Below are 20,848 nucleotides of genomic sequence, written 5' to 3' on the forward strand. Positions count from 1 at the left end.
AGCACACCATTTAACAATCTCAGCATGCAACGATGTTGGAGGACACTCTCCGGAAACGTGACCTATTAAAGAGCATAGTCATTTTGGAAGAAATGACAAAACGAGGCAGTTCAACAGTTTTGTGCAATGCTTCATTGGGTTTTGGACGAGGTCTATGTTGGCAGGTTGTCACTCAAGGGCTGTTGGTACATTGTATATAGGAGAGGGTTTCGGCATTTCTTTTGAACTTTAGATTGCATAAGTGTACAATATTTTGTTTTAATAGAGTAAGGTTCAGTGTGCCATGTCACTCGGCAAGTTTTTTGTGTGGCTGCATATCTTCAGCATGTCATATGTGTGTATTATTACAACTTTAGGATGGGTGTGTGGTGTTGCGGTTATTGAGGGCCTCAGGCACTGGCTGGGGCATTGTAGCAGCTAGTTTCCGGGCACTAGATTAAAGCTCGACGAGCTGATGAGTGCTAAAACTTGAAAGTATGCTCTACACCTGATAGGGAGCTAAGGAAAATGAGGATTTCCACAGTGACCTGAATTTTCCAGTGAGGACTTCGAGTTCCCCTATAATTGCTGCAGAACATCTGGCATTCTTCACTTCTGGCAAGCATTAAAATGTGTGCTAATATGTCCTAGTTCCTTTAGTCCCATGCGTAGGATGTTCAGTATCAATGGGCTGATCCTTGGTTGGTGCATTAATAATTAGAGCGGGCATAGCATGGGCATTACTCCTGCACTTTGTCAGCCTCAGTACACCTCGTCCATTTTCTATACATTGTGAACGTGTACTTCATCAGTACTCCCCTAAACAACTGGTAATCCCACTTACCCACCCCCACACGGTCTTTTCCCCAGCCTCTTCTGTTACTTGTACTATAAATCACACATTCACCCAAATATATCACTGAATGAGACTTGATCCGGAAATGTTTTAGTATAGGAATTAAATATACTCTATCAAATGTATCTTGCAAGTGAAAGGTGGGGGGGGTCATCTGTGGGAGCTGTTGTATCAATCTGAAAGAACGTTAAATAAGGGAAGTGCCTAATTCTTATAATGGCCTGCAGGTTCTGTAAATCAAGCACAACCAGCCCATTGGAAAAGAGTGAGGTTTGAGAACCACACCAGGAGTTACAGCGAGGATTGGAACATTCCCCTTCCAAACACTAAACAGACAGGCCTTGCTCGGTTGAGACACTGCAACCATCTGGACTCGGAGGATGCTCTCAAGACCAAGAGCCAGCAATGCAGTTTCTTTGGAAATGGACACCCCTAAGCACAGAACAGTTGCTCCATTGTAGAATGAACCTGAAGAACTTCAAGGCCAAGTATGCCTGCCAGTTTGGCCAAGTATGCCTGCCAGTTTATGGCACTATTTCACAGACTTGGACAATCTGCTTTCTTGGTGTCTATCCTTGGCATACAGACCCTTCTGCTCTCCCTCCACTTTCACACTCTCTCTTGCACCAGTACTTGTGCTCTCACATAGCTGAGGTCTCTCCCCTAAACACCCACCCTGCCAGGGTTGGTGCAGCCCCCCACATTGTCCCACCAGTTACAGAAGCCAACCTGTGGCCCCTCCTCCCCGGAGGTGCTACACATTTATATCCAGGAAGAAATTAAACATTCAAGGGACTTTCTGTCTCTGAAGCATTTTGCCCTTTGAGTCACACTTTTCTTACCTTGACATGCCTCAGTGGGAGTAAAAACACTTTCTGGACGGACCCACGGAGGGTTAGTTCCACTTGAAGTGCCCTATCAACATATTTATAATCCTTTTTGTTTTCACACATTGTACTGCCCATATTCTCCCTGATTGCCCAGACCTCGGTGGAATGAAGACATCCAGTTCTTTCACCTCTCATATAATTTTTGATTGCATTTGTGTGCGGGTATAAGGCTTATAAGGTCCCAAAGGCTATGCCAATGCTTGTTAAATATAGGTACGGTAATACTATCACGGCAGTATTTGGGGAAGGGATCTTTTACTGCCGCATTACAGATGTGGGTTAGTATTGGCACCCGTAGCGGTGTGTGATTTTTGAATGCATCGACTGGGACCCCATCTGTTCCCGGGGATTTTCCAAGCGCACTACTTTTTAGAGCTACTCTTACTTCTTCTATACTTATCGGCTTCAGGGGTTCAAAGCCAGCTACATCGGGGTATCCTGCGTTATACCAATGTCTACCTTTTTTTGGTTAAAAATCCCTTTAAAATGTGTAATCCAGGCTCTCGGTGCAGATGGCACCTCCGTGGTTGGCATGCGGTTCTCTTTAAGGTCAGGGTACGATTTTCCAGAACAAGATACAGTCACCAGTATCTGCTGCGTGTTCGACATTTGCCCATGCCTGGTCCTGGAGTTGCTTTTTCCTTGTGAATAACACTGACTTGTAATTCCTTCTTAGCTCTATAAACTTTTTCCTCTTTCTCAGGCTTACAGGCAGTGCTTTTCTTAAGAGCTGATTCGCTCTGGTACAGTAAGAATTAAACCACCTGTGATCCTATCTTGTTTTACCTGGTTCCTTTGCCGGGATTTTCAAGTTGTCAGCAATTGCTGCTACTATAGTATAAAATGCCTCCAGCAACCTTTTATAGTTTGCCCCATTCAGTACCTGTAACAAAAGCTTCCCAGTTCTCCTTAATATGTTTCTACTAATCTTGTCTTGTTTATACCTGCCCATTTTAGGCTAACACTGTTTCTACCCCCAATTTCAATTGGAGGTGCTCGGCCTAGTCCCTTCAATTTATCACAAGTAACATTGAGTGTGAGTTTAAATACTGAATGGTCACTGAGATTGCTATTTTAAAAGATTTTTTCAGATTCAGACCTTTTACTGAGATCATTATATGATCGATAATGAAAGGGTGGCCATTCCTGTGAAATATAGGCAACCTGGGTCCATTTTCCCCAACATTCTGTTCTAACAAGTTTAATTTGTATAGGACCTTGTTTATTAAGTCACCATATGAGTCATGAGGGTAATGGGATTGTTCTTTCCCATAGCAGTCTGAGGAGCCATATACTACACTGGTGGGGCAATGAAATTTGCTCGTGTTAAGATCTCTAACCCGAAGATAGATATAATAATACCTGCTTTCTTTGTAAACAGCTCAATTTCCTTTCCCGATTCCATAACAATCATGTTACGTGTGCCGTTGAATACATTGTTGTAGAAGTTAATTGAAAATACCTTATACTTGTGATCAATTAGCAGGTGTACCAGCTGATAGTAGGGAGATTTATTGCATGTTTTTTTTTTTAGAACGATGGGGGTATAGAACAGAGATTAGAATCACCAAGTCCCCTTTTGCTCGCCCACTAACTGAGGGTGAATCTGGGATGAGTATGCAGACATGACCTCTATATGGAAATCTTCTCTAAGCCAAGTTTCCTGTAGGCAAATCAAATGGGCAGACGTTCTAAAATCAGGCCAGTTTGGGTTCCCCAGTTTACATTTCACAGCCGCAACCTTCCAGGATTTGATTACTAAGTAATCATAGATATTATTAGTATCCCCCAGCCTGCCCCTTATATAACATTTGGGGTCCTGTGGCTCTAGATCCTGATCACAGATGCCCATCTCTTTGATCTCCTACCGTCAATTCTGGTCATCTAGGAGGATCAAAAAGGCAAATCTTTTTGATGCAGTAACAGGATAATTATAATTACGACTCTGGATCTGATACATGTCATATTGACTTTCCCATGACAGATGGGCTCAATTTTCAAAGGTTACCCCGCCATGGAAAGACTGGTGGGGATGGGCTTTCGGGGCCTGTTGCGGGCCCTCTGGCACAGGGGGGTTGTTGTTTGTGCACTTCGGGGCACTATGGTGCCCTCCTACATTTCCCTACACCATGTGGCACGCACCGCATGCCACGTAGTGCAGAGAAATGCAAACAGCCAGCAGCACCCACCGCAATGTTAAACGTGCCATTTACTGCCGCTGAGGTGGCAGTTGATTCGTAACATCTTTAATTTTTAAATATTGGCAAAATCAAAATTCAATAACAATGTTACTCACAATCCATGATACAGAGTTATCATTCTCAAATTCATAAACAAAGACAAATAATTATAAAGTAAATGAAGTTTGCATATATAAGTTAATAATTCATATTACACCAAAAGCGATCACTTTATATTTACAGAGCATTGAACAAATCAACTAATGCAAAACAGATGTTTGCTGCACGTAGTTGCTGTAAAAACGATAATGCCGGTGTGCATTGAGTAAAATAGCATTTTAAAAACATCATCTTATTCTAGGGGCTTTACAATATTTGCAAAAAAAACAATAAAATGAAGGGTACAATGAATCGAGGAGTTGTTACAGGGACATCCTGGAAAGGTAATGAACTCCTGCCACTTTAGAAAACACAACCAGTAAGTTATGTTATGGTATGCTATGTTATGTTATGTAGATTTACAGAGTGCACTATCACCTGGTAGGGTATCCTGGCACTAAGCTGGTATTAGTTGAGCCAGATCTAGGGCCTAGGAGGGCTACTTAAAAAGGCAGGTCTTCCGTTTCTTGTGGAATTCAAGACGTGAAGAGGAGGCTCTTATGTGTAGTGGCATGCCATTCCACGCTTCATGCGCACTGTAGGAGAAGGTTCGACCACTGGATATTGTTTTCCTTATGCGTGAGATGTGTGCAAGTAGAAGTCCAGAGGAATGTAGGTGTCTGAAAGGTTTGTGAAAAAAGATTTGTTTGTTGAGGTATGTTGGGCCAGTGTTATGTAGGGCCTTGAAAATGCGGGAGAGGAGTTTGAATTGTGAGCCATATTAAGGCAAAAATGGGTCAATATAAACATATGCTGAGGGATAGCCACCATTTTAATTTATGGTTGAAACCTGTCCTGAATTAACAACATAGAATTAGCTTGAACTGTAGATTTGTAAATTTCCCTCAGAGCCCATCCCTCATCACAGAACGTAGTGTACAGGGCCTTAAAATGGAATGCTCTATGGAAAATTTCAGCCATCATTTCCTGAAAGAGACACCAGTGGCTCTATTGTTTTTGATATATTAACGGTAAGATGTTTTGCCTTGTAGGGTGATCTTCCTCATCTCACTTCAGCACATAACTGGTAAGGTTTGGGAGCGATTATGGCACCTGGCAAGTTCTCTTCCTTAGGTCTCGGCTGATCCCTTGGGATGAAGAAAGTGAACTGCTGAAGAAAAGAGGTGAAGAAGAGAAAAAGCTTCATCCTTGCCAGCTGCTCTCCCAAACAGAATCGGCGTCCTGAGACAAAAGGGAAAAAGGGAGAGAAATGTTTAAAAGTGCAACTGACCTTTAGATTTTTAATCTTTTATGAGATGATGTCTTTCCATATCCACACAAGCATTAAAAGATTTTATGAAAGGTAATAAAAAAGATATGTCTTATCTTTATCAGAAAACCTCCCTGGGGCTGTATTACACAAAGAGCCAGATGCATCATGCATTTTGCTCCTAGCAAACGGGCCGATTCTCAGAATCTGCTAATTTGCGATCACAAAAAATGCATTTCTGATGCAGCAAACCCAATTTTGCGAATCGTTAACCTGTTACCGAATCGCAAAATGGGTTTGTGATTCGCTATTTGTAAGTGCATGTTTAGGGAATCCCTTCCACAGAGCGTATCCTAACTGTATGCATGAATGTTTTGTGACCGTGAATGCGGTCACAAAACATTTTCACTTTATCACCTATCTCAAGTAGGTGGTAACCCATTCGCAAATGGGAAGGGGGCCCCAAGGGACCCCTTCCCCTTTGTGAATGTTAGTAAAATCATTTCTTAAGAGCAGGCAGTGGTCCCACCTACCTCATTAATAATCATGATGTAGGTAATTTGCGATCCCCTAGGAATCGCTAAAAGTGTTAAACACACTTCTGTGCATTCTGTTTTGTGATTTCCTAATTGCGAATCGCAAAGATCCGCAATTAGGGAATCACAAAACAGGGCCTTCATACATCTGGCCCAAAGTTCTCTGGGGGCGCAACAAGAGTGTGCACCCCCAGGACACTTAGGTATTCCAGAAGGGGCTGCAGATGCTGTGCCCCCCCCTTCAGTAATACGGATTGCACTGGCGCACATGTAGCACCAGCACTATTTCGAAGGGGCATTCCCTCATTTGCATGGGAGCATGGCCTCATGCAAATGATGGAATCTCTTTGCCTCTGCGCTCGCACCATATTATGGATGTGGGCGCAAAGGCAAAGAAGCCGTTAGGAGGCGCACTGACTGCGCCACAAAACGGTGGCTTACTTACTATGTGCCTCCTGTGGGTCACCCTCTGGAGGAAAAAAGGGGGTCCCATGGACCCCCCAGGACATCCCTGTGCAAGTAGATGCAGTCACTCACTGCACCTTTTTGGCCTTATCACTTTCCTTCTTGGGTAATATTTATTGTCTTAACATTTTTTGTTGCTTTTTATATTATTTGGTTTAATGCACTAATAAGTAGGTTTTATTCTTGTGGAGTGATAAACTTGGGCTAACATTTACCATAGACCTCCCAATATAACTAATATGGAAGCCTTACAGACATTTGGCTTCATAGATGCTGATTTCACAGCACTGATAGGTGACACTATTAATACCAATCAGAGAGTCACACTATCTAGTGCTGCTAACAATGAATGGCAAGCACTACTCAACTTAAGAAAAAAATGTAAGAGAATGGAGTCGCATGCGACATTCATGTTAGAGTACCTTCGAGCCGGAGTCATCCCATCAGGGTAACGAGTACGTAATGTCCCAACATTATTTGTGGAATTACGTAAATTCTTGGAGAGATGGTCTCACATAAGCAACAGGTGCTCAAGAGACTGGATGATTTTAATCATTGAAACAGCAAGAGAATTAGTAGCGGCCTTGAACATAGAAATTCAAGAGTTAGAAGATAAACTTAAGATCAACACAGTCGTAGAGGAGGCTAAGTTGAAATTAGACAGTCTGAATGCTGAATTACATGACTTTGAAGAATATATAATAAAGAAAAAGACTGACAAATTTAGGAAGGACATAAAATGGTTTACCCAAAAAAAGGCATACCCATACCTGAGGACCAACTATTTTCAGTAATGGCAAAATGAAAATGAGACCCAAACATATGTGTATAATAACAAGAGAAAAGTTGTTACTTTCTCAGATATTAATTCATCAGAATCAGAAGGAGATGCCCCCAATAACTATGAGGATCCTTTTCAGGGACAACGACCCCAAAGAGGGAGAGGTAGAGATTATCAACCTTATTATCAAGCACCACCTCCTTTTTTAGGGAGAGGCCGAGGTCAGAAAAGAACTCGTTATACCAAATCAGACAGGAGAGGGTACCAGCAGAAGGACCCTCCACCTCCTCAAATGTATATGAGGGCCAGGAACCAACAGTATTGGAAAAATTGAACAATAGGTCCAGAATGGACACCATGCCTATCTTTAGCATTTCTACACATATGATGAGTCATGATGAAATAGCCATCTTAAGTAGAGGGTTGTCTTTCGTACCAAATACCTACTGCAATAAGTTCAAACTTACTCAAGACATTTTTTCCTTTTTTTGGAAAATTCGCCTCAAAAAATTCTTCTCCGCCAGAGAAGAGGGAGATGCAGAAGAGAATCTTTCAGGATGCAATCCTAAATCAACCTTCACTCCTACCCTGGAAATGGTAGGTCCTGAGGTGTCTATATTTGAGAAGTCTGTTTTAAATGACATCAATAAGCTAACTAAATATAATTATAACAGTAGGCCAAACCTGTCTGTCACAGAAAGATCAGCGCTCCAAAGACTTCAAAATACCTCTAATCTAACTATAAAACCTTGTGATAAAGGAGGGGGTATAGCCTCATGGACACTGGAAAATATGAGGAAAAAGTGAACCAAATGTTAGCGGTGGCTGAACACTACAGACCCATAAGCTTAGGGGCAATTACTAAACTGAAGGAGCTAATTGATAACGTAACAAGTAAGGCGTATGAAGAGGATACTATCTGTGAGAAAGAATATCAATTTTTGAACAAAACTAACGCAGTAATTCCAGCATTATATGGTGTGCCTAAAACGCACAAAAACATCAAAGATCCACCCTTACGTCCAATAGTATCCTCCATAAACTCCTCTACCGAGCCTTTGTCAAAGTATGTTGATGCGTTCCTGTGCCCGTTAACTACTAAGTACAAATCATACATCAGAGACACAGGAGATATTATCAACAAATTGGAACATGTACCGTATGACCCCAATTGTGAAATCTTGGTGACACTGGATATCGAAGCACTATATACTAACATACCACAACAACAGGCAGTAGAAGCAGTAAGGACCCTCTTAGAGAGAACACCAGGAGAGAGGCCTGATGCATTCATAGTGGAATGTTTAGAAATAGTATTAAAAAATAACTACTTTGATTTTAAAGGGAACCTATACCACCAGGTTAAAGGGACCAGTATGGGGGCATCTTGTGCCTCCAGTGTAGCCAACATATACATGGGTGAGTACGAATTGAAACATATTTTTAATGAAATGGCACCGTTTCACGAAAATGTCCTTAGATGGCATAGATTCATTGATGACATCTTCTTCATTTGGCGAGGAGATGAGAAAACATTGACAACATTTATTGACTGGCTTAATGCCAGCGATGAGAATTTGAAATTTACCTGCCACAGAAGTACCACATCAGTGGAATTCCTGGATATAGTTATCAAAGGAGATATGGGCGAAATCACTGTGAATTTTTTCAGAAAACCTACATACAAAAATACAATTTTGTCGCATGCCAGTTACCACCTGAACTGTCAAAAAGATTCTATTCCCTTTGGGGAGTTCTTGCGAATCAGACGCAACTGCTCTAGCCTCAGGGATTATGATATAAACGGGGAAGATTTAAAACAAAGATTGTTACTACGTGGCTATCCGAAACGTCTGATCAGGACAGCCTATAAGAGGGCACGTTATTACAACCGTGATGCTTTATTAGCAGGTAGCACACGTCCTAAAAATGACAGAATGGTCTGTGTTATAAACCATTCAACACTGAACTTCAAAGTTAAGAAGATCTTGGATAAGAACTGGCATATTCTGAATATGAATGTGGAGCAGGAGACTATCCAGAAACCAATTCTTGCATATCGTAGAAATAGGAACCTTAGAGATAGCCTAGTTCACACGAGGTATAGGCACAATACATCGAGCAAACAAACTACCATAACAGGACCTCCTATTTTGGGGAATCACAAATGTGGAACATGCATTGCATGTGATAGTGCCATTGTCACTGAAAACTGGGACTACCATGGCAAGAAAGGGAAACTACGAGACTTTACCAACTGCAGGAGTCAAAACCTTGTCTATTTCATCCTTTGTCCATGTTCCCTAGGATATGTGGGAGAAACAGGTCGCGAGTTCAGAACTCGTTACAGTGACCACAGAACAGCAATTAAGACACGGAAAACATCATGCCCAATGGTCCAACATTGCATTGATCTTAAACTTAATGAAAAGGAACTAAGGTGGCTGATCCTGGAGAAAGTAAGACACATACCAGGGAAAGACATAAATGATGTCCGGAAAGGCCGGAAACCTTCTGGATTTATACCATAGACACGGTAAAGAACGGCCTCAATGAAGAAATAGTGTGGTACACGAGATGAAATGGAGCAATCATAGTATGTGAGAAATACACAATTCTGGGATCACAACATAGGGATTACCATATATTACACATATGAGACATAATCTTGTACTACATAGAAGGCAGTTTATTGGAGAGGGTTCCATTATTACTTCCCCTTGCATTCTTCTAATGTCATCATATTACCTACACGTGGAGTCCCTTGGTCGGCCGTTACAGTAAGTAATATATAGGTATGACTCGGTGATGAGAATCTTAAAATCTATTAATAAGCACCGTAAAAAGCACTTGTTGGGAACACCGTCAATTATATAACAGAGTACCATTCGCCGATAAACATAGCGATTGTATCCTTGCAATAGAGACACATACTGTGTTATGTGGCGAGAAAGCATATACACAGTTCCATGATGGTAGTGTTGGTTGTGGGTACATGTTTTCTAGTAATAACACATCACATGTGATGTGAAGTTACCGATAGGGTGTACCATATACGACATTCCAATTATTTTGGATATACATCATGGGTATGACCCTTTATTTCATGAAGGTGGCTTTATTACCCATTGTATTGTGTCATTGAACATTAGTTTTAAGATGGCGCCGAGATCTACAAACTTTTTTTGATAGACATATTTATTTCACACGATGTGGAAGTACTTAGTACCTATACAAATCACAAAATGGCTATAGGACCGTACCATCCTTTGATACATCTTGAAAGTATGGTTCTTCTTTCAAATGGGGTAGGAAATAAACACAGTATCCTATCATCGAATATTTACTTTTATGATGGTGGCATAAATATCTATTGCACCACGATTATTAAACATTCGTTCTAAGATGGCGCCGAAATTCGTAGACTCGGTTTGAGTTACATTTCTATTCTACACCATGTGAACATCTATTTTACGAGGGTAGCAAAAAACTAATTGCACCACGATTATCTATTACCCGTCCCAAGATGGTGCCAGAACTTGTAGATTCGGTTTGAATAACATCTATATTTTAGACGCAAATATTCAGTAGCTATGGTATATATAAAATGAACACAGGAATTGACTAATCTTGGACACCTCTGGAAGGCATGATCTATCTATCTATCTATATATATATATATATATATATATATATATATATATATATATATATATATATATATATTCTACAGAGGTAGGAAATATATATGGTATTCCATCGCTGAATACTTGTTCCGAGATGGTGCAGAGATCTGCAGACTCATTCAGGTAAACATTGCCAGTGTTAACGCATAGATGATGACGCCATGGCGCCTCGCGGCTGTTCCCAATTACAGAAGACTTGTGAGCTCCGATTAGAAGATATAAATTGTGAGAAAGTTAACGCGTACCCGTTGATACGTGACAGCGCAAGGTTATGCCGGTTATGTGAAACTCTTCGCATTTTGAAGGTGATGTAGACACCATTGGTACTCTGTACTTGTATATGCTACATGACAGGACTTAGATGTAATAAGCAATTCTATATGTCTCAACTAGGATTTTGGGAATTTATTTAAAAACAATGCCCGACTTACACTATTGAGGGTATCCATACCACCGGCTTGCCAAATACTCATGGGTAGTAGCCCCCGGATACTACCGCTGGTCAGACATAGCATGGCCTGTATTAGTATTTACATGGGAACATGTGGGTTGGTTACAGCTCACAGGCTAAGTAGATGCTATGTGTACATGTGGCATTTAGATATATAGATGCGGTGACTGTCATAAAGCTAGAACTTTGTATACTTGTAGCAGTACTTCTCTACCTATAAAACGTTCGAACCGCATGAGGTAGAATATCTGTCCTATTGGCACGTTGAATATTAACGCGGTGAGGTTGCCGGAAATGTCCGGTGCCCTATCGTGGTAAGCCTAATATTAACAATGGTTCTCATAGTAAATACAGAGAACCTACAAATTCGCTCGAATGCCTGGATAGGTTACGACATAGTACTCACAGATGAAAGATGATTGTGATTATCATGCTTTCTTCAGAATAGAGTGGTCTCAGAATATCCATTATTCGCATTATGGCATATCCAATTATAAGCTATACAACTGGCAAATTCATGCCTGGAATAATAATGAGTCAATTTATGTTAAAAATGCGGAAATTACAATGTTAGCACTATGTGGCGCCATTATATTTCAAATACCCTTTACATTTACATTTTTGATTCCTTATCCTGTATTATATGTAGGGTCATCCCAAGAGGAGCGAATTAAATATTCTGACAAGCAGTTTTCAAAAGTCATGGCCACAGAAAGAGAAAAATAAAAGAAGGTGAAGCCCAAAGACACTGATGTGGTAAAGTAGGTTTATTTTATTTTTTTAAATATAGTGTTACCTGTTTTCTGCAAGTACATCATTTAGAAAATAGTGATTAGTAGTGACAACAACATCCTTGCTGTATCTGTCCTTTTGAATTTGCAGAGAATGGGTGACAACATTGACTACGGTATCCAATACAACATTCTAAGAGCAATGCTGCAGTGCACTCTGTCCCGGAAAAGACATTCTGATTAAACTATGGAATAACAGAGTAGAACGATATAGCAAGATAGCAGCATCTGATAAATGAAAATAATTACATAATGCGTTAGAAGAAACGTGCGTCGACCAGCTTGAATGAGATGCCCTAGCTCTCAGCACAGCATTAGAGGGTTGAGTCCTTCACCCCTTATGGTTTTATCTGTGCATGTAGTCTGGTTCTGGGGTAGGTAGTATGTATGTTATGTGTGATAGTGATATGGATGCGAAGTGAGAAGAGGTGTGAAAAGGTATGGGGGTTTGTGACTTTGGATATTTTAATCAACTGTTAATATCCATATGTTGGTTCTAACAGATATGTATTTTGCATTACATTTTGCATAATTTTTGCTTTTCAAATATCAAATATATGTGTAAAGTCTGTCACATCTTTGTATGGTTTGGAATGTTTTCTTATTTTTTTAAAAAGAGATGAATTCAATTTACATTTAAAAAAAATGATGAAAAAAGAAATAAAATATGAAAGAAAGAAATAATAGTAATCTATATACAAGTGTGTTTCTTGCGTTCCATATGTGAGCTCATATAAGTCTGATACAAAGCAATATAGGTCTAGAGGGATATTGTTTATTCATAATTTTTGCTTTCTTCCCCTTTTTCCCTGACCTTCAAGTTATCTTCGTTTTAGGGGGTAGCCTTTCTTCTCTCGATTAACAGTTGTTATTTAATCACAGGCTTCTTGGGGTTGTCCTGCTTGTCTGTTGAGGTAAGCAAATGTGTCTATGACAAGAGTGTTCTCATTTTCTTAACTGACTTCTTTCTAAATAAGTGGTGTGTGGGGTAAATTAACTTTTCCTTTTTGGCCTTATCACTCTTTCCTTCTTGGGTAATATTTATTGTCTTAACATTTTTTGGTTGCTTTTTATATTATTTGGTTTAGTGCACTAATAAGTAGGTTTCATTCTTGTGGAGTGATAAACTTGGGCTAACATTTACCATAGACCTCCCAATATAACTAATATGGAAGCCTTACAGACATTTGGCTTCACGGATGCTGATTTCCCAGCACTGATAGGTGACACTATTAATACCAATCAGAGAGTCACACTATCTAGTGCTGCTAACAATGAATGGCAAGCACTACTCAACTTAAGAAAAAAATGTAAGAGAATGGAGTCGCATGCGACATTCATGTTAGAGTACCTTCGAGCTGGAGTCATCCCATCAGGGTTACGAGTACGTAATGTCCCAACATTATTTGTGGAATTACGTAAATTCTTGGAGAGATGGTCTCACATAAGCAACAGGTGCTCAAGAGACTGGATGATTTTAATCATTGAAACAGCAAGAGAATTAGTAACAGCCTTGAACATAGAAATTCAAGAGTTAGAAGATAAACTTAAGATCAGCACAACCGTAGAGGAGGCTACGTTGAAATTAGACAGTCTGAATGCTGAATTACATGACTTTGAAGAATATATAATAAAGAAAAAGACTGACAAATTTAGGAAGGACATAAAATGGTTTACCCAAGAAAAAGCATACACATACCTGAGGACCAACTATTATCAGGAATGGCAAAATGAAAATGAGACCCAAACATATGTGCATAATAACAAGAGAAAAGTTGTTACTTTCTCAGATACTAATTCATCAGAATCAGAAGGAGATGCCCCCAATAACTATGAGGATCCTTTTCAGGGACAACGACCCTAAAGAGGGAGAGGTAGAGATTATCAACCTTATTATCAAGCACCACCTCCTTTTTTAGGGAGAGGCCGAGGTCAGAACAGAACTCGTTATACCAAATCAGACAGGAGAGGGTACCAGCAGATGGACCCTCCACCTCCTCAAATGTATATGAGGACCAGGAACCAACAGTATTTTGAAAGTATGGTTCTTCTTTCAAATGGGGTAGGAAATAAACACAGTATCCTATCATCGAATATTTACTTTTATGATGGTGGCATAAATATCTATTGCACCACGATTATTGAACATTCGTTCTAAGATGGCGCCGAAATTCGTAGACTCGGTTTGAGTTACATTTCTATTCTACACCATGTGAACATCTATTTTACGAGGGTAGCAAAAAACTCATTGCACCACAATTATTTATTACCCGTACCAAGATGGCGCCAGAACTTGTAGATTCGGTTTGAATAACATCTATATTTTAGACGCAAATATTCAGTAGCTATGGTATATATAAAATGACCACAGGAATTGACTAATCTTGGACAACTCTGGAAGGCATGATCTATATATATATATATATTCACTGAAAAAACCATGGGTTTCACACACGTTATAGTTAGGAATTAGCATTTAAAAAGCCTTAGAAATTCAATGAAAAAACCAAAGGTTTCACACATGTTAGAGTTAGCTGGACATTTCACTCGTAAAAAACCATTGAAATTCCCCCGTTATAGTTAGTTCAGCTAACTATAACTCGCGCGCCCGCAATGCACTACTGATGACGTCACATATTACATCACTCATGACATGGTCAGTGACATCACTCATGACATCACTGATGACATCTCAAATGACATCACTGATGACATCATCCAGTGAATGTGTGTTTTTCTGAAAATTAAAAAAGTTTAATATATGTATATCTCAAGGTCGATGGAAGAATAAATGAGTATATAAGTGTCTAAATTGATGATTTGTTTTTTAAAAATTGATTGTGTAACTGACTGATTAACTGTATCTTTATGAATACATGGCTAAGTGAGTAATGTTTAAATGTGTAAATACCTGTATCAGTCTCTCACTTTGTATATAAGTGGCTGCATGGGTTGGTGAGTAGCTACATGAGTGTCTATATAGGTTATTAGTTGGTTTTTTGAGTATCAGTATGAGTGTCTGAGTGTCTTCATGGTTCGGTGGGGGTTATTATGTAGTGCATAGGTGCATGAATGAGTGACTCACTGTTTGTATGTGTTGAAGACAGCATGTGTGTAGGACCGTATGGGTGGATGAGTGTGTGTATGGGTGTGTTAGTGAGTGAATGACTGTCTCAATAGTGTCTTTATGAGTAACTACATATTTTTTAAACTAGTATATATGACTATTGGTGTATATAAGTAAGTATATGTGCGAGTGAGAGATTGGAAGAGTGCCTGTATGAATAAGTATGTGTTTCTATAAGTGATTGTTTAAAAGACTAAGTATGTGTAAGTTTCTGTAAAATTAAGTGTGGTGGTGTGTGTATAACTGTATATGCAGGTAAATGGATGTTTGATTCTTTATTAGCATGAGTGACTATGTGTGGGTAACTCTATGAATGAGTGGCATTGTGTTACAGGATGTTTAGGTGTATGAGTACATATGATGTGTGAGTACATGTATGAGTGACTGTATAGGATTGTTGGTGGATGAGTGGATGTGTATGTGGATCTTAGAATTACTGAATAGGTTGTTGTAACTGTTATTTGTATGTCCATTTTTTTGAATATTTCAGTCTCTATTTTTAAATGTGTGTATCAAAGGTTATATTAGGGTGAGAGGAGGTCTACCACTCTATCACAAGGATGATGTCATCAGTGATGTCATTTGAGATGTCATCAGTGATGTCATGAGTGATGTCACTGACCATGTCATGAGTGATGTAATATGTGACGTCATCAGTAGTGCATTGCGGGCGCGCGAGTTATAGTTAGCTGAACTAACTATAACGGGGGAATTTCAATGGTTTTTTACGAGTGAAATGTCCAGCTAACTATAACATGTGTGAAACCTTTGGTTTTTTCATTGAATTTCTAAGGTTTTTTAAATGCTAATTCCTAACTATAACACGTGTGAAACCCATGGTTTTTTCAGTGAATTTCAAAGGTTTTTTAAATGCTAATTCCTAACTATAACGTGTGTGAAACCCATGGTTTTTTCAGTGAATTTGCAAGGTTTTTTAAATGCTAATTTTTTTTTTTTTCTTCTTTTTTTTTTTACATATTTTTATTTTAATTTTCTATCCTTTTTTAAAGACTATGGTTAAATTTTTAAAATTCTACAATATGTTTTTATTTTACATTTTTTATAAAATAAACAGGTAAAATTTATTAGCAATACATTTTTTCCTTTTTTTTAAATTTTTTTTTAGTGCGCGTACGGTAAGCTTACGGTAAGCGTTCGGTTTACGCAATGTCCGTAATTTATCTACGCTGTTTGCGTATAGTTACGCAATTTGCGTAGCCGCGCGTACTCCGCGTGGGGCGCGTACGCGTGTACGCTACACGCGCGCGTTACGCGGAAGTGTTGGGGAGTGACTGTTATGCGCATGCGCGCGAGCGCGTGTCTTTTTTACGCGCATGCGTACTTTTGCCGTAAGCGCACCGTAAGCGTACGGTGGGTCATGTGATCATGAAACACAACTTTTGATTGGTTGAAACTACTTTCAGTTCTAGAACTCTCCTACACCACACCCATTCCCCTCATTTCTGCTTGTGATCCCTTAGGAGAAGGAGCTGGGTTGTCTTTGTGATACGATGGCAGAACAGCAGAGCTCTTCTGAGAGTGAGGCTAGCAGCACTACCTTGAGGCAGAGAGCGAGGAAACAAAAGACCTCTTACGTATGGGAGTATTTTACTTTTCCAGAAGGCCAGCAAAAGGTAAATGCACCCTTAGTGACTTGTAAGCTGTGTAAGCGTGTACTTTCAAGAGGGAATCCTGACAGGAAGTATTCCTTTGGGAATCACACCATGATGAGACACCTTAAGGATGTACACAGAAGGACACATGCTCGACTTACTGAAGGTAACCCTTCAGTAAATCAACCAAGCACATCCACAGCAGCTCAGCCTGGACCATCATCTGCAGGGCCGAGTCCTTCTTCTGCAGGTCAGGTGAGCCCTTCATCTGTGGGGGGAGCATCTCCTTTTTCTGGTCCTCTGGAAATTAACCCTCGGTTTGCGAGGGTTGAAGTACGGTGCGCCACTTGTCATGATCTAATTACTTATAGGGAGACCAGTATTTCCCTAGTGAACTGTAAAATAGATCAGCACACTTGTCGTACCGTCTAATATTCCCATTCTTTCTTTCCTCTGTCCCTGCATGAACACAACGGCTCTTTTAAGAGCCAACCTTACCTTTCATCTATTTTTTATATATGTTTTTAAAACTTTTTTTTGTTTTTTTTTTACCGTACGCGTACGGTACGCGTAATTATTTTTTTTTTTTAAAAAAAACACTAAAAATCAATTATCACATTACAAGGTCCTTGAGAGACTACAATGAAAAACTGAAAATGTGATTGTAGAGAAGTGGAAAAAAGGGACCATGATATTATTGACTTACCATACCCACTCAAAAAAATATTTATTCATTTAAATTTTTTTTTAATTGCTTTAAAAATGGTTCTAGTTTTCGAAAATTTTCTATCTCAATCTGAAAAAAAAGAAAAAAGTATTAATATTTAATAAAACATTTTATAATACAATACACATATTTACATATTTTTCAAAAAAAAAAATTGCCTTTTTTTTGCTGTTTTCAGAGTCATGCTTTGATATTAGTCACAAAACGAAATTTCTTTGCCAATTTGAAAGCACACTTTTTTTTGGCAAGTGATAAGTACTTTTACAGTCTGACACATTTTAAATCCACTTTTCAGATTCTTAAAAAAGCACATGTCCAAACAGCTTTATGAGACCAGCAACATGTGTAACCTGGTGACTGACTACACTCCAGCAAGGGCAACCAGCCTTAGTGATGCTGAATGTATTTGCATTACTGACTGCAACCTCAAACCCCACTCGCTTGTGAATACTGTGCATGATTCCACATGGTAAGCAGCTGGCTGTGTGCTAAGAGTCTGCTTCTGCACCAAAAAATGGCTCCCCCTTTCCATCTAATGCAACTGTGAAATCACCAGAGCAATACGCAATAAATCTCTGCCTGTAATTCCTATTTGCACACAGAGTCATGTTTTCACATTAGGCCCTTAAACGAAATTTCTTTGCCAATTTGAAAGCACACTTACTGCTCTTTTTTTTGGCAAGTGATAAACACTTTTACAGACTGACACATTATGAATCCACTTTTCAGATTTTTTATAAAGCACATATCCAAACTGTTTTTTCAGACCAGCACCATTTGTAACCTGGGTGACTGCCTACACTCCAGCAAGGGCAACCAGCCTTAGTGATGCTGAATGTATTTGCATTACTGACTGAAACCTCAAACCCCACTCGCTTGTGAATACTGTGCATGATTCCACATGGTAAGCAGCTGGGTGTGTGCTAAGAGTCTGCTTCTGCACCAAAAAATGGCTCCCCCTTTCCATCTAATGCAACTGTGAAATCACCAGAGCAATACGCAATAAATCTCTGCCTATAATTCCTCTTTGCACACAGAGTCATGTTTTCACATTAGTCACAAAACGAAATTTCTTTGCCAATTTGAAAGCACACTTACTGCTCTTTTTTTTGGCAAGTGATAAACACTTTTACAGACTGACACATTATGAATCCACTTTTCAGATTTTTTAAAAAGCACATGTCCAAACTGCTTTTTCAGACCAGCACCATTTGTAACCTGGGTGACTGCCTACACTCCAGCAAGGGCAACCAGCCTTAGTGATGCTGAATGTATTTGCATTACTGAGTCCAACCTCAAACCCTTAAACTATTCTTTTTTTATACCAGTACACCTCAATTTATTGTGAAAACATAGTCCATATTATTTTACTTGTTCCTCACATTTAAATTTCTCCCAAAACAGAAAATAATAAACACAACTTCAACAAAAAGAATAGCATTTCTATTATTCATTTCTTAATTTACCATATACATCCCCTCTCAAACTCTAAACTCACCTTTAAAATTAGTTAGTTGTGAAAGAAATGTGGCACTCAAACAGCAGATTATCAGAGCCAGGATCTCTGTTCTTTACACCTCTCTCCTCTCAGCAGAACCAGATAATGGCAAACTTTCCCTCTCTTTTTCCACATATATACATGTTAATTTCAAATCTCAGTGCTTCCCCCTTTTTTTCAAATGTAATCACACATTTCTATTGGTTGAAAACCAACCCTTTTCCAAAAGTACCCTTCCCCCAACTTGACTTCTGCCTAGTACCCTTCCCCCAACTTGACTTCTGCCTGCTTCCATAGCAACAGCTCATGGAACACTGCTGTGTGGAGTTAGGTCAGAAGTTCGCCAAACAATGTTTCAATTCCACAGAGCAAGAGTGCTTGACTTTTCAAACCTAACAGCAAATCCATAGTACTGTTCTTTGGTAACACATTTTTCTGTACCAATACAAAACATGCTTCTATTAATTTACACATACAGCCTAGTTTTTATTCTAGAATGGTATGAAACAGCCAATCAGTTCTTTTTTTTATGAAAAAAATATGTATGCCTCCATTTCCAAACTGTCTTTCATTTCTTTTTACCATTCTACTGAATTACACCTCCTGAGTGCATCCAGTTCTCCTTTGAAGATGTTCACAGTGTGGATTGTAGGGCACAGCTATGTCTTCTGGAGTGAAAAGTTTGCAGAGAAAACAGGTATGGTGAGAGACCTTGCTTTGCCAAATGTAGACATTAAATGGATTGGTCAGAGAGGGTTAAAGTGGCACCAATTGATGCCATTGGTGAAATCCTTCATGCAAAACCAACACCCTGACCTCATAATAGTGCACTGTGGTGGCAATGACCTAGGCACTTTGACTGGGGTAGGTCTGGAAATGCTTATGAAGGACACCTTTGCACAACTGTTTTCACTTTTCCCTAAAACTGCCTTTGTGTTTTCTAACATATGCCAAAGGCAAAAATGGAACTGGTCCAATCATTTCTGTCCGCAGATTGACAAAGCAAGAAAGCACGTCAACAAATCTGTTTCTGCTTTCCTCCGTGACTATGGTATGGGTTCCATTTACCACAACAACTTGCGTTACGACATGCAAGACATTTATAGAGGAGATGGTGTGCACTTCAATGATGAAGGGAACAGAGTCTTCCTCTTGAACCTTAGACTCTGCATCGGTACTTACTTGTAGGTACCACTTAAAAATCACTTCATAAACACAACGGCTCTTTTTAGAGCCCCCTAATATCTAAACACTTAAATCTGCATTTCATTTCTTTTTTTATTTTATTTTTTTACCGTACGCTTACCGTACGCGTACCCCGTGATTTTTTTTAAAATCAATAAATGTTTTCTTTGTACTTTTCTGTCCTTCTTTGACCCCCTTACAAATGTTATGGGGTCTGTAACTCTCCTCCTTGCCCCCTTTTCTTGTTATCACTCTTTTTTTTCTGAGTGAAACACACGAAATGGCGGCCGCCGCTTCCTGGTTTCGACCGATTCGAATGTTTACTAAGATCTAAGAGCCAATCAGAATCGCGCTCGCGCACGCCACCGTACGCGTACGGTAAGCGTACCGTAAGCGCACCGTAAGCTGGCTCAGATATATATATTGATTTAAAGGCTATTTTCTCAGAATCTACTGAACAGATTTACACCAAACCTACAAAAGGCACTTCCTTGACCTGAGGACTACCTCTCTGCCAAATTTCTAGTAATTCTGTTCAGACGTTCGGGCTGTAGCCCTGTCTAAAGGTCCTATGGAAAAATGCATGGGAAAAACGCGTTTTGGGACCCCCCTTTTATCTCAGCCCCCGCTTGACGAATCCCCCCGAGACTTTCAGGGAAGGAGCGGAGCGTAGCGCCCCACCTATTTTGAAAAATTTGCGAGGATTCGTCGACC

General features: G+C 39.6%; 1 protein-coding gene across 1 annotated transcript in view; it reads right to left on the reverse strand.

Annotated features, from left to right (window-relative positions):
- Positions 1-1,771: 1,771 nt before the first annotated feature.
- LOC146833607 (cytochrome P450 2D6-like) overlaps positions 1,772-20,848 on the reverse strand; it is a 251,268-nt gene continuing 232,191 nt past the window's right edge. Inside the window, exon 9 of the mRNA XM_085601484.1 lies at positions 1,772-5,246. Coding sequence (XP_085457610.1) covers positions 5,068-5,246 — 179 coding nt within the window. The 3' untranslated portion in view covers positions 1,772-5,067. The remainder of the gene's footprint in view (positions 5,247-20,848) is intronic.

This window comes from Triturus cristatus, chromosome 4_2, assembly GCF_964204655.1.
Source record: "Triturus cristatus chromosome 4_2, aTriCri1.1, whole genome shotgun sequence".
Classification (NCBI taxonomy): Eukaryota; Metazoa; Chordata; class Amphibia; order Caudata; family Salamandridae; genus Triturus; species Triturus cristatus.